The sequence below is a fragment of the Arvicola amphibius genome, chromosome 6 (assembly GCF_903992535.2).
Source record: "Arvicola amphibius chromosome 6, mArvAmp1.2, whole genome shotgun sequence".
Taxonomy (NCBI): Eukaryota; Metazoa; Chordata; class Mammalia; order Rodentia; family Cricetidae; genus Arvicola; species Arvicola amphibius.
Window position 1 is genome coordinate 93,418,705 of NC_052052.2, and position 14,785 is coordinate 93,433,489.

The following is a 14,785-nucleotide window of genomic DNA, read 5'->3' on the forward strand; positions in this document are numbered from 1 at the left end:
CAGGGAGGAATCCCAGGGTTGGCTGTGACTGACTGTCTAGTGTTGCAGCAGCAAGGGAAGGCCCAACCAGAAACCAAAAGGCATAAGGTTAGAAGTTCAAAGCAGGGACTCTCTGGCAGACAGCTGACAAAGAGGAGTCAGCCAAGGTCCTTTCCCTCGAAGCTGGGAAAGCCCGGGTCCCAGTAAAATGCTCCCGGTCCCATGAACTCTCCTGGCCCTTGGCACGGGAAGAGAAGGGTCCAGGATATTCCTGTCTGCCCCTGGCCCATGCATCTGGGGGTTCCCTCCTCGGGGTTCCCGTCACTCCGTATCCTTTCCTCGCTCCTCCTAGGACCAAGGGAGGGATGCTTGCGCGAGTGCCCGCACTCCCTAGCAATCTCCGCTGAGGGTCAGTCGTGGCTGTCCAGGGAAACTCGCTTGGCGCCGGTGCGGTAGAGCAGAGAACAGCCTAACGGTCCGGCATCCGCATCCGCATCCGCACCCGCCCCGCCCGTCGGCGCCGCTGCCCCGCCCGCCTCTGCGTCATGACGCCGGCGCCCAACGCGGAAGCCGCCGGCCGCCTGGACCAGCCGCGGGCTGTACGCCGAGCCGCGGCGGGCGGGAGCCGGGCGGGGGCGCGAGGCGAGCGTAGCTGCAGCTTAGGCGGCTGAGCGCGCGGAGCGGGCGGAGCGAGCGCCCAGGGCCGAGCGCGGGCGGAGCGGGGCTGGAGCTGTGGCGCAGCGGCGGCTGCCCCGGGGGATGCGGTTGCTTCCCCGGGCGGGCGTGTAGGGAGGGCGGGTCCCTGGCCTTGGCGGCGAGGCAGTGGAGGGGACCGAGACTGCGGCCATGGCGACCCCCGGCAACCTGGGGTCCTCCGTCCTGGCGAGCAAGACCAAGACCAAGAAGAAGCACTTCGTGGCTCAGAAAGTGAAGCTGTTCCGGGCCAGCGACCCGCTGCTCAGTGTGCTCATGTGGGGGGTCAACCACTCGGTAAGTCTGCTCTGCGGCTCGCTCCTCTTGCTCCTCGGGCTCTGCCTTCCCAGCTCTGCTTCTCTTGCAGCTACAGCGGTGGCAGGGCGGGGACCTCTGGCCGGTTGGCTCGGCCGGTCCCGGGCCCTCCGGCTGCTCGCCTCTCCGGGTGCCCCTAACCCCACGACATGCGTCCACCCCCTGGGTTCCTCCCGTGCGGCTTGCGCCCCCTTTGGAACCCAGGATGGGTGCGGGATGAGAAGCGTTCCATGTGCTTCTGAGCCTCCCCGCGCCTGTGCTGCCCCGCATCCGTCCTCCCGCCGGTCGGTGCCCGCTGCCCTGGAAGTGGGAAGTTTGTGCGGGGACCGATTCCTCCTCAGCTGTCAGCCCCGGCGGGAGAATGCTCAGGGCCCAGTCCGAACGATCGCTCCCTTCTCCGGGACCGATAGGCCCGCGTGTCTTGGGCCAGTGGGCAGGTGTACCTGTCCCGCCCTGTCAGGGAGCGTCCGGAGCTTCCCGCGGGAGGACTGTAGTGAACCAAAAGATTTTGGGCGGCAGCTCGAGAGCGTAGCTTTCTTTTTTCCTTTAAAGGCAGTATTATCGGACTCATTGAGGAAATTTATTTTTTATTTTTTTTTTGCAATGGAAAAAGGCAACGTAAATATGGCCCTGATGCTGAGCGTCTTCGTCCTTTTCCCGCATCGCCCGGCTGCTGTGCCCGCTCCAGATCTCCTGGCGGGGAGCCCCCCCCCCCCCCGCCCACCTCGGGGAGCCAGGCAGAAGTCACCGACTGCGGAAGGGCAGCCAGGGTGGTGACAGACGGAGGGGGACCCGGCGTGCGCGGGTTGGAGGTGGTCTAGAGTTAATTACGTCCGTTTGAAGGGTTGTTTAAAAGGCTGGAGGGAAGCGCGTTGGGAAGGTTAGCCTAGCGCACAGCCAGGGGTGGAGGAAGGCGCGCGGCTGCGGACTCTGCAGACTGCGGTGTGAGGGGCTGAAATAGCCTCCTGCTGATCTGACAGCGACACAACTCCAGCAGCTTTAATCTACTTAGATGGGATCAAGAAACATGATAGGCGCTGTTGGCTGAGCCGTGAAGTTTCAATGAGCTTGTGAATTTTGACCGTGACCTTACCCACTGCAGTTAGCCAGCTCGGGAGGCAGAGCTTGAGACTGCTGCCCTGCTTTTGATTTCGGTGGATGCCCAGGTGTCCTTTTCAGTGTAATGGAAATGACAGAAAGCCAGCGTGGGTTCTTACACTCTCAAATTAACGGAGTTGTTTAAAGTGGCTCCATATCTTTTATTTGTGCTTTCCCAAGCGGAGCTGGGGAGAGGTGAAACAGTATAAAGATGATTGTGTTTGCCTGGAATGATTTAAAAAGTTGAGAAGTGGTTATTTCCTACCAGTTTACTGCCTGGTTTACTGAAGTTCTCTTTAACTTCCTGACTTCTTTAGCTGTTAGGAATGTCAACTGTTAAAACAGCAGACACCAATGCCCCCCCCCCCCCCACACCACCACCCAGTTTTATTACAGATAATGAAGTTACAGTTTTCCGTTGTAATAAGCCTATAATTTAGTTATGTTTGCTTTTGTAAAGTTATTTTTCTATTTCCGTTGCTATTTGCAGCTCCCAAATTACTGCAATGGGGCCCTATAAATACAAGTAGGTTGCTGGCTGTGGACCCATGTTTATGGGCTTCCTTCCTTCCTTCCTTCCTTCCTTCCTTCCTTCCTTCCTTCCTCCCTCCCTCCCTCCCTCCCTCCCTTCCTTCCTTCCTTCCTTCCTTCAGAGTTCTGGTGTTTTGGTAGAGAGAGAGAGAGAGAGAGAGAGAGAGAGAGAGAGAGAGAGAGAGAGAGAGAGAGAGAGAGAGAGAGAGAGTGTGTGTGTGTGTGTGTGTGTGTGTGTGAGACCAAGTTTAATAAAAAGAGTAGCTGTTTGGGAATTAGTCTGAATTCCAGTCCACTTAAAAAAGTTGTCTTTGGGCGTGCTTCACTGTAACAGTTGGCTTGCTACCTTGTGTTTATTTTTGAGTTGCTACATTTGTTTTCCAGTTGTTCTACTTGGAAAATAGTGAATGAATGATGGCAGGACATGTAGAATTACTTTCTGCTGCTCTCAAGAACAGTTTCTAATTAATTCTAAGAATATACACCGGCAGAATAGTGTTATGTTATTAATTAATTATTAATTAATTAATGTAATTAATAGTGTATCATGTTATTAATGCAACACATACCAGCACGTGCAGAGCCTGCCACAGTGGAGAGGGTTGCTAAAATGCCTCTCTCATCAATGCCCATGTGTCTTTTTTTTTTTCAGGAGCATGGGTTGACAAGAAAGTTTTGTTTCTTCATCTTCTAGCAATGTGTTATTTTAAAAATAATAAACCTCACATACTTGGAAGGCATGTATTTTGGTTGGTTTTATTTTAGTAAATGATTATTGGTGCCAGAAAGATGTTTTATCATGCTTTGCTGTGCACCAAAGTTTATAGTATAATGTTAGAATAAGTAAGTCCACATTATCAATAATGAACATGTATATAAATGGGGACATTTGAGAAAGCGTGGCAGAGAGGCAGGTAATTCAAATCAGAGCCTTTCCCCTGCAGTTCTAGGATTAGCAGGGGCAATTTTATAATGTATATAGTTTTTTTAAAAAAAATTTCATCAGACTTTTAATTGGATATTTAAAGTAACCATAAATTTGGAGCACTGAAGGGAAACCATACATTTTTATCACATGAACATTTTATGGCGGAATTGGGCCTCTCCCTTGTGCTATAGTAAAAAGCTCATTGAGTCTGTTTGAATTCTATTTATTTATTTATTTATTTGGTTTCTCAGTGTAGCCCACATTGTTCTGGAACTCGCACTGTTGACTAGGCTGGTCTTGAACTCAGAACTCAGAGATTTGCCTACCTCTGCCTCTGAGTGCTGGGATTAAAGATGTGACATCACCCCCTAGCTGAATTCTGTCTTTAACTGTGATTATTCACCCTGGCATATTAGCCAGTTTGGGGGATCAATGTTTATACCTGGGATTGTCGGTAGATGAGTTGCAAATTTTTGTGTTTGTTTTTTAAGTTGACAATTTAACTATTTTTCCAGGTAATGGTCCAATAGCATCATATTAGGAGTCCCAGAATATGCAGCAAGCTTTTGGGGATGTTTCAAAGCCTGACTGGAAGACAAGTCTGTGGTGGTTTTAGAAGGCTGAACGGAGTGTGCCAGGTTGATTGTAGCTGAGCTCATTGCCATCTATTGAGTCAAAGTCTATTTGATTGAAATGTAGAAACTTGCAATTGGGGCCAAAACCTTCAAGTCCATTGTAGTGGAAATGAAAATCTTGATTTGGACGATGCGCAGTGTGGAGAATAAACCTGCCATTGTACGCTTAATTTGATATGTTACTGCTTTCTAGCCTAAAATCTCCATCAGGGAGTGGATCCTTGCCAACTTTTATTTTAAGCAGAGAATATAATTGAATACATAAAGGAAAAGATGACTTAGGAAGGCAGTTTTATCTTGTTATGTTTGAAATTAAACTAAAAATGATCAGGCAGCTAGCTTCTTAAAATGGGATTTTAATAGTGTAGGGAGTATGTTGAATGCTATGCGCCAAGACTTGTTTTAAATAGATATTCTAAAAGATTTTTATACACTGTGAAATGTGAGCTATTTGGATTAGTAGTTCCAACTATTTAGATATAAGAAGGAAGGCATAGTCTTATCTGTATAGAGAAACATGTAAAACAAATATTGTTTTTAGAAATAACCACTTTGTTGATATTAAAGTTTTGTGGCTTCAAGCCATAGAAACGCCATAGGTTACAGGAAGAGTCTTAAGTATGATGGTAACTTTGGAGATCGTCACAGTGGAAGGGAGGGTGGGAATGAGTCTTTGGGAAGAACCAGGTGCTTTGCCATCTGACTTACTTACCTTTCCCTCTTCATAGCCGCCTGAGGATCTGCATGGGGCTGGGAACCGAAGAGTTCCTAATTTCAGCTTGTCATTTCTGCTCCCCACAAGGGCTTTCTGTCTCCAGTTTAGGCCTCAGAATGCCACCAATCATCTTGACTTGTCTGGGTTCAGACAGTGGTAGTTTCCTCGTGGACTAAGTTGTAAAGTGTCAGGTGAAGAGTTGCCCAGAGAGAGTTCTACGAGCTAGGGGCGGGGGCGCCAGTGTGAGGCAGACATCTACCCTGGTATAATAAAGTTAGTGTTGATCTTGATGACTGTTGGAATCTATACGTGCCAATCTTAGGACAGCGTGCCTTGTGTGTGGTTTGGAGAGTGTAGTTTTCCGTGTGGAACATCTGAAACATGCACTGTCTTCGAAGCAAGGTAGGGCCTGGAGATAGATAATATTGTATGCCAGAAATGTACTTTCTTCTGGATTTATATTTAGATATAGACAAAAGAAGGAGGAGTCTAGGTGTAAAAGTGATTTGGATTACTATGGAATGATAATGACTGAAAATAACATAATGAGGCAATTAAAATCTAAAGTAGCTAGCTATCAAATGAACTCACCAAGTGGAACCCGACTAGCCATGCATTCCGGAACTAGTCCCACACTGTTTTTTTCCCCTTTACTTTTCAAAGGAAAGAAGCAGTCATCCCGGAGTTTACTACTGAGGCAGTGGTCTACTGCTCCCTTCAAAGACATGATTATTATTTTCTTCTCCATTAATCAAACACCTTAGCACGTCTTTAGTATGCAAAATGCCACCCTAAGGCATAATGAGCTGCTGTGCTTTAGAAAGACTGCCAGCAAGAATTGTAATAACCAACAAAATCTCTGTTAAGTTGATAGAACATGCTGCAGTCGTGAGTAGTTAGTTCTGCCAGCATGCTCTTGAAATACATAAATTTACGTTGACATGAGTTGGTGCAGTTTGGCCAGGATGGCTTGTGGTCAAGTTGAGCAGGTTCAATTCCTGCTTCATTGTTTGTTCATGGGTCTTTGAGCAGTTTGTTTATCCACCTGAGCCTCAGTTTGTGCATTCTTAACATGGAGATAATGGTGACTGCCTCAAGGTGCTATTTTGAAGGTGAAATGAAATAATCTATTAGAAACCTAGTGGTGTGTAACAAGGAGTCAGTACCAAATTTGGATGCAGTCAAATTGGTAACATATTACTAAGCACTAGATCAGCGCTTTTCCAAATTTATTATGCCTATAAATCCCACGGCTCACTTGCGGCTGTTCAGATACTGATTCGGCAGTCTGATGAGGATGACAGCTGAGTCTTTCACCTTTAGTATGATCTGAGGTGATGCTAATGGTTCGAGTCTCTCTGGGCCGTACTTTATGAAGCAAGGCAGCAGAAGGAATGACATTAAACATAGAAATGTCTTCACAGCAATAGAAAAGTGACTAAGGCAGCCATCAAGGATTGTATTATTTACTATACTCATTGATGTGATAAAATTCTTGACAAAAGCAACTTAAGGGATTGCATGCTTTGGCTCACAGTTTGAGGCAACACCACAGCATGGCAGGGCAGCTATGGTAGCAGGAACACGAGGGAGAGATCAAATCTGCAATCAAGATGTAAGAAGAAATGGATGTTGATGTTCAGCTAGCTCTCTTTCTCCATTTTGATTGGGTCTGGGACCCCCAACCCATGGGATAGTGCTGTCTACATTTAGGGTAGATCTTCTCTGCTCAGTTAAACCTTCCAGGAAATACTCTCATAGATACAACCCAAAATATGTTTCCACTGTGATTCAAAATCTTGTCCTGTTTGCAATGAAAATTAACTACCAAAGGGTAAATTAGATCTCAAAAGGGGAAGGAATGGTGGGGCCTGGCTTTGAGAGCAGGACAGAGGAAGAAAAAAGAGGAAATAAGAAACAACTGAGTGGAGCTGTTCCAGATAATACAGGGTTGTGGATGTGCATTTTGAGGGTTATTGCTTCAGGGACGGAGGAAGAAAGAGAGATAGAAGAGGAAGAAAGAGAGATAGAAAGATTAAGTATCAAAGTTGTGAATGAGTAAAAAATTTCTTTTAGGAAGATTAGGAGTGGAAGGTGAGAAATGCTATCCAATGTAGAAATGTATTTTCTTTGACTACATCTTGTTCTTTTTTGGGAGGGAGGGCAGGGTTTCACTTTAGTTTTAGAGCCTGTCCTGGAACTAGTTCTTGTAGACCAGGCTGGCCTTGAACTCACCTTGAACTCAGATCCGCCTGCCTCTGCCTCTGTTTCCCAAGTGCTGGGATTAAAGGCGTGCGCCACCACTGCCCAGCTTGACACCTCGTTCTTCTGTTTTTTTTTTTTTCTTGTTCACCTTTGTTGGCTTTATTTTCCTTTTTCCTAGATTGTTATTAAAGCCTTTTAGGTCTCTATGTGTTTTTATTACCATTTCTTTCCTTTATTGCTCCATGGGGTCCCATGGTAGTGAGATAGAAGCCCAACTCCTACTCTTAAAATAATGCTCCTAAATGAATCCTGTCGGGTTCCCAGTTCCTGAATTCTGTCCATGGACCATGCAGGGATTCAGGAAGCCTAGCGGAGAACAGGGGTGTATAAGTGATGCTGCACGGTTAACAGTGGGCCGGATGCTGAGCCAGAGAACTCAAATAGGCTGAATTCATGAACCACTGCATTGAGTGTCTGGTATGTGTGGGATTTTGCCCTGCACCCTAACCATTAGCTCAGGAGTCTGTTATCATTTCTTCTAGATCTTTTCTATATAGTTCCTAGTGTTAAAAGCTGTTCTTGGGTAGACAAATCATAAGCTATTGGTACTGGGTAAAACTGTTTAAAATCATTTTTTCCCCATGACAGAGAAAGTCATTTCTGTGGAAAGCATGTAGGCAGAGAATAAATGTATAATTTATTCATGTAAGACATTGTTGAAGAGTTTTAGAATAGTAACTTACTGTGTTGGTCAGAATTTTTGTCACTTTGATAAGTGACATCCTAAACAGAGAGAAACAACTGACAAACAAAAGAAGTTTGTTTTTGGCTCATGTTGCTTTGGGCCTGAGGGGAGGCAGTGCTGGGAGCAGGGGACTGGTGCTGCTCAGCTTACGGCCTCCTGGGAGCAGAGTGGGAGGACGGGAATGTGTCAAGGGCAGAAGTACTCCCTTCAATGATGTGGCTCCAGTGCCCCACTTCTTAAAACGAGGCCCTACCTTCCACAGATACCATCTCCCAAAAGTCTTTTAAAACTTGAATCTCTCAGGGGTTAAACTGTTGACTATGTCAGAGAGTTTATGCTTTAATCCTCTCTAGAAATATTTTCATAGACTCACTCATCTCTTAGACTAGTAGATATGACAATCAAAATTAACCCCACACTTACCTAAAGATGAATTTGTCTGTCTCTTTCTTCTTTTAATTTTTAAAGGTTTGTTCTGGCTCACAGTTTCAGAGGGTTTTTATTTAGGTAAATTAATGTATTTATTACTTGTGTTCTGTGACTTGTGTGGAGAGCAGAGGATGAGCTTGGGAAGTTGCTCTCTTTCCACCTTTACATGGCCTCAGGGGATTGATCTCAGGTGTCAGACTTGCTTGGCAAACGATTTTTACTTGCTGAGCTATTTTTCCAGCCCAGTGTTAAGTGTTTCGAGTGTAAGTCTTAATAGTTTTTCAAATGGAAGTGGTTAGGAGCTGGGTTGTGGCCGGAGCCTCCTGTGATAACACTTACTCTGGAGATTGTGATGTGGACTGTTAGTTAAGATGGGTATTCTTGACCTGGCAGCAGGGTTACGTCTTGATAACCCTCGCATAACTGAAAATAGCCTGGATGCTTTTACTATAACTTTCAGGACATCTAGCTCAGCCTAACCTAGTTTAAGTGTGTTCAGAACACTGGCACTGGCCTACATTTAGGCAAGGTTATTTTTCCTGTTGCTATGGCAAATATTTATTTCCGCTCACTATTCCAGGTTGTAGTCCATTACAACAGGAAGTCATGGAGGGAGAAGCTTGAGGTTGTTGGTCACATTGTATCCATTGTTTCCATCCATCACATTGTATCCATTGTATCATCACATCATTGTATCCATCCATCCATCATATTGTATCCATTGTATCCATCAATCGTTGTATCCATCCATCACATTGTATGGGTTCAGAAACAGAAAGGGATGAACGCTTCTCTCTAGATCACTTCTTTATACAGTCTAAGATTGCAACCTAGGGAATGACGCCACTCACGGTGGATACGTCTTCTTGCCTCAGTCTAATCAAGATAAATCCCATACAAGCATGCCCAGAGACCTTTCGCCAATTGTTTCTGGATCTCATAAAGTTAACACTGAGATCAACCATCACATGATGTAAGATAGAGTCTATATTGTTGAAATAAAGTGTTGATTGTCAAGTAATTTATTTAATATTACCTGAAAGTGAGAACTGAAATGGGTATACGAGTATACCTTATACCATTGGAGGCTGAAAAATTGCGTCATCACCAGTGTTTTGGACTGTACTTGTAAAATGCCTAAGTAGTTGCTGGCACATATTAAGTTCTTATTAAATGGTAACTTCTATTATTATTTTAAAAACACCATAAGTGTTAAGATATGGTAAGTTATTAGGTTATAAGTTAAATTAATTGTTACTTCTTCCTGGCTCATAGTATCAGATTATCATTATATCTGGTATTATGTATCTGTGAGTTATGAATTATTATCTTAGAATTTTCCATTTGCCCTAACTTTGCTTTATCTCTTTGTTATCATGTTTATTTTTGTATCTTTAATGCCTTCACTAGTGACTGGATGGCTAAAGGTGTCAAAGTCTAATTCACATTCATTATTATAAATTACATGAGCTTGAATTGATATCTCACCTTTTTTAAGAGAAAATGAGACACTTTAAGGCACTTCAGCTGCAAATTGTACACGTTATGGGCCTTCAAACTGCTCATAACCTTAGGGAAAATAGACACAGGACAGACATATGCACACACATCTGGAGTATTGGAGATTCTGGGGCAGAGGCTGTTGAGCAGTGTGGGCAGGCATAAGCGTTGCTAAGATCACACTGAGCACAATCGCAATGAAGGTGAAGAGCTTGGGCATGAAAATGGAGGAAGACCACTTGAGCCAGAGGAACCAGCTGCGGCAAAGGCCTAGAAGCTCACAAGGAAGGCTGTATGGCTGTAGCAGAGCGAAGCAGGGTGGTAGGAAATGGGGGCTGAATAACGAAGAGCTGGATTATGATTGCTTCATGAAGAAGTCTTCAGGAGAGGTGACATTGAGGGGAAGTTACAAAAGACGAAACATGGTCTGTGACAGCTGGCAAAGATAGCGGGAATGAAGTAAGTAGTTGGCTCTGGCTATAGGGCCCGAGGCCTTGCCTCCTACTCTGGGGCTCATGGGACAGTGACACTAGACATTACCCCAGAAACTGTTGGGTTGTGGGCCTCCTGGAGCACAATGGGCATTTTAACTAGCAGGCACTTTGTGAATAGTTTGGAAAAGCACCAGCTAGAGCATTCTGCTTTCAAGTCCTCAGGGTTCTTTGGTGTGCCCCAGAGGCTGATGGGAAGGGCAGATTGCCTGTGGAAATTAGCCCCACCCTACCCTATCCTCACCCAGAGGTTGTTGGTTTCTTTCCTTCCTTTCTTTGCGGCACTGGATGTAAATATCCAGGCAGTCTTCTGCCAAGAGGATTGAAAACCAAGGGGCGAGTTGTGGGAAGCCTCAGGAGAAGGGTGGAACAACAGTTTGGGCTCCAGTTTGAAGAGCTGAGAAGCTGATTTTAGAGAAAGTCACAGCACCGACAGGGTCACTTGCTAGTCTTTGTAAGTCTCCAGTGGCACTCACTCTCCATTGTGCATTTTCCACTGAGATAATTCCCCCCATTTCTTCAGCATAGACTTAAAGTCGTGTCTCTTTTCTCTCGCAGTGGCTGTCCTTCACTGGGCATACAAAAACCGCTAAGCGTTGATCTCTCCACCGTCCAGTCTAGTCTGCAAATATGCTCGCAGATATGCTGGGAACTGCCTACTTTGGTGGGTACTGGTCACACATTGCTGCCTTGATTTCAGATAATAAACCTTAAATTCAATTTCTCGGTAGCCCTTTGTAGTTAGTGGCTACTGATTGGATATTATAGCTGAGGTGTATCCCCTTCAGCTATTGGGTGATGCTGACCATTCTAGAAATTTCCATCTGAGGTGACAGCAGAAACACACTTCGGCTATGGTGTCTCTCACTTTAATATGTCCTCTGCGTCTTGTCCATTTTCACATTCAAGATTGAAAAACCAGGACTGACGCTGTTGCCTTTGTCCCTGGTGGCTGCAGTGCCCCACCCGTTCACTAGCCTTGTCCTGAACTTGCTCCAGCCCATCCATCACAAGCCCCTTCTTTTCTACCGTGATGGTTGATCTCAGTTGTTGTCACCTGGAGACACAGGTCCAGGCACACCTGGTTAGCCTCCGGGCCAGCCTATAGTGCTTTATCTCATTCCGGTTTACTGCTGGGAGAAGACCTGCCTGGTATGTATGTGTGTGTGTGTGTGTGTGTGTGTGTGTGTCCGGGATACTGGACAGTACAAATGGAGAATGGGAGCTGAGCAGCAGCATACCCTCTCTGTCTTGAGCTCTCAGCTCAGTTCCTGACCGGTTGTCTTCATGTGAATCCCTGACAGGCATCCCCATCCTTCCACTCCTCCACTCCAGCCTTGTCTAAGCCTGTGTCTTCACCTCTGTAAACAGACACAGGTATTCAAGCCAATGCCTCAGCATTAAGCTCCAGGGTCCTTTTCTTCACTGCTCCAGGCTCAGGCTCCTCTAAGTGCAGAGCCTGCTTGCTGCTCTTGTTATGTGCTGTCCTGAACACAGCCCTCCTGTAGTCTCCCATTCTTGAACCCAGATTCTCTAGAGAAGTGGCAAAAACTTCTGACATGTATGTGATCGCTTGTCATTTCCTCAGTCAAACCCTCCAGAGGTGTCCTGCGACACCCAGAACAAAACTTGGACTCTTGTCTTTGGCTGCTGTATTACTTTTCTTATTGTTGTGACCAAAAAAAAAAAAAAAAAAAAAATACTGACGAGAAGCAATTTAAGGGAAGGATTGATGTTGGTTCAGACACAGAAGACATTGTGTAGAGAGCAGCCCATGGCTGTGGTGGCAGTGAGGCTACCTGCACACATCTTGCATAGATAATCACTCACAGGTATACTTGGACCTGTGTCTCCAGGTGATTCTGGATCTCACCAGAGATGAGAGGGAAGAGAGAGGGGAGGCAGAGAGTGGACACACTTAGACCAGAAGTGGGGCTTGGCCCCTGGCAACCCACTTTCTACAGTTGGGACCTATCTGCTAAAGGTTCCACAACTTCCCAACAGTAGGCACCACCAGCTGGGGATCAAGTTTTCAAACACATTTTGTATCCCAGCCATATCATCTCTTGAGGCCTTGCTGGCCTCGCCCCGCTTCTCTTCTTGCCACCATCGGTTCCCTCCCTTGGTTTTTGTTGTTGTTGTTGTTCTGCAATCACATGAGAATACCCACACTGGTGTTTTTCTGGTCCTTAGACAACTGCTCAGAGCAACCATAGCACTTCTGTGTTTATTTCTTCTTGGTCCATTTACAGTGTTCTCTCAGATTCTCGAATGGTTCCTGTACAGCTAGCCTCTCTAATCTAATGTTGGTACTGTTGCATACCTGGATTTTATTCTCTCCTCTTAAACAAAGTGCTAATTTGCAGAACAACTGATGTCTTGTCATGTCTACTTAGCTATGCTCTCTACACTGAGAACCTGCTTGTATATATACTGTTGTTGGCTGAGTGGCACAGGAGGCCCTTCATGCCCTTCCACTCAGTCCTCGTCGCGTGTGAAGGTTGTTTGGTGTGACTGAGCACGGTATTAGAACATGCTGCTGAGCTGGTTGTGCAATGCCCTGAGAGTGGGGGAACTTGCTGCAGGGTGGAGATAAGAAGTGTGGGGAACCACAGGGCTGTACCCAAACAGCGCTGCGTTCACAGAGCAGGCAGGAACTTTGCCTGGTCTTTGCCTCGTGCGCAGAGCAGTCTTCAGAGAAGCAATTTCCTCAAAGGCTGATGGAAGCGAAGGTTCACCCAGTGAGTCCTGTGAAGACTGGAGCTGTTTCTAAGTATGTGATGTCATTATGTAGCCGAGTCTCACTGCAATGTGGTCACAGCTTAGTCCATGGGGCTTACCTCTCTGGAGGCCTTCAGTCCCCAGAAGTGTGTCGTAATCTAGATTCCATCAGCGTGTTAGGCACGGTGGCAGTCCCACTGTCCCAGGTGTTTGTGGGTATTCTCTACGGTGTATTGTTTGGTGTATTGTTTCTGCTGAGTCTTCCCAGGGCTCCTTATTGCCATGCCCACTTGATCGTCTTGACTGTGATCCGTCCATTTCCCTTGGACAGTTATTGAGGGAGGATTTCTTGAATCTTAGGATGGAAGACTGTTTTTGTCCAGTGCCTCTGGGAACTGTGGACTTTGAGCACACTAACATAAACTCACAACTTGTCCTATTTGGATCTCTTGGTAATTTGAATTTGGGCTGCTTCCTTTGGGGGAGGAGTGGATTTATTCTCCTGGCCTGGAGGCTGTCAGTCTTTAACACATGAAGAGGGGGATCCTGATGGACTCCTTGTTCAGACTCTGCTCCCTGTTTCTACCCCACAGTCAGGGATAGTCACTAACTTGCTTGTATATCCACTTTGACCATGGTGTTGGCAGGCATCTCCCCCTGTTGTTGTTGTTGTTTGTTTGTTTGTAATGTCTTTAAGAAGGTAATCTGAGAACACTTTATTCACGGTGCCTGCTTGTTTTTAGTAGCAGAGCTGATTGGAACAACTCTGTTGGCAGAATTTAAAAAAATGAAGCCTTAACTACCTTCCCTTCCTTTCTTCCCCTCCCCTGCTTTCTCCTGCCCTACTCTCTCCCCTCCCATTCCTTTCCCTGTAGTTGGAGCTTACAAGTTTGGGCCACCATCCTGGTGTCTTGTTTGCTTTCTGTTTCTGCGATCAAGCAACTTGGAGAGGAAAGTGTTTATTTCAGCTTGCTGTTTACAGTCCATCAGTGAGGGAAGTCAGGCAGGAACCTGGAGACAGGAACGGAAGCAGAGGCCATGGAGGAAGGCCGCTTACTGGCTTGTTCCTCATGGCTCACTCAGTTTGCATTCTTATGTAACCCAGGGCCACCTGCCCAGGGGTCAGTCATTAATCAACAAAGCACCCTAACACTCCCCTGCAGACAAACTGAGGGAGGCATTCTCTCCACTTATATTCTTCCTCTCAGATGGGTAGATCTGTGTCCTTCATGGCTGCTGGGAACTCAGGTCCCCTGTGTGTGGCAGGCACCTCACTGACTGGGCTCCAACCCCTCCCCCATTCTTTAGTGACCTGTTAAGACATCCGTAGAGGTCCCTTCTTAACTTCAACATTCTGGGGTGAAAATTTATCTTGGTTTCTTTAAGTGTGCGCATATTTTAGTTTATTTCAGTGCAGAATACTTGCCCTTGTTTTCAGTCCAAGCCGACTGCCTTATGAGTGGGTTACTAAACGGAGAACACCAAGAGTGTGGTTGGTTAAGTCCAGGCTCAGAATTGGACAGGGAGACGAGGCTCTTAGAACTAACCCAAGGATTCCTACTGATTATATCGAGAGAGGAATTTTTATTACCTTTTCAAGAAATAGCATTGGTTTTGGGATGCCTGAGTCACATACCCATTGAAAACAACTGCGTAAGAGGGATGGCTCTTTTGGCTCACCGCTTCAGAGGATTCGATACAAAGTTGCTTGGCCGCTGTGCCTGAGCCAGACATCGTAGCAGTGCAAGTGTGTAGCAGAGGGCAGCTGTTGGCCTCAAGCACACAGGAAGGAGAGAGCAG

The 14,785-nt window shown here is 46.1% G+C and overlaps 1 protein-coding gene across 1 annotated transcript in view; it reads left to right on the forward strand.

Annotated features, from left to right (window-relative positions):
* Window positions 1–661: 661 nt before the first annotated feature.
* The window catches only part of Pip4k2a (phosphatidylinositol-5-phosphate 4-kinase type 2 alpha), a 164,480-nt gene continuing 150,356 nt past the window's right edge, over window positions 662–14,785 (forward strand). The window contains exon 1 of the mRNA XM_038333403.1: window positions 662–969. Coding sequence (XP_038189331.1) covers window positions 826–969 — 144 coding nt within the window. The 5' untranslated portion in view covers window positions 662–825. The remainder of the gene's footprint in view (window positions 970–14,785) is intronic.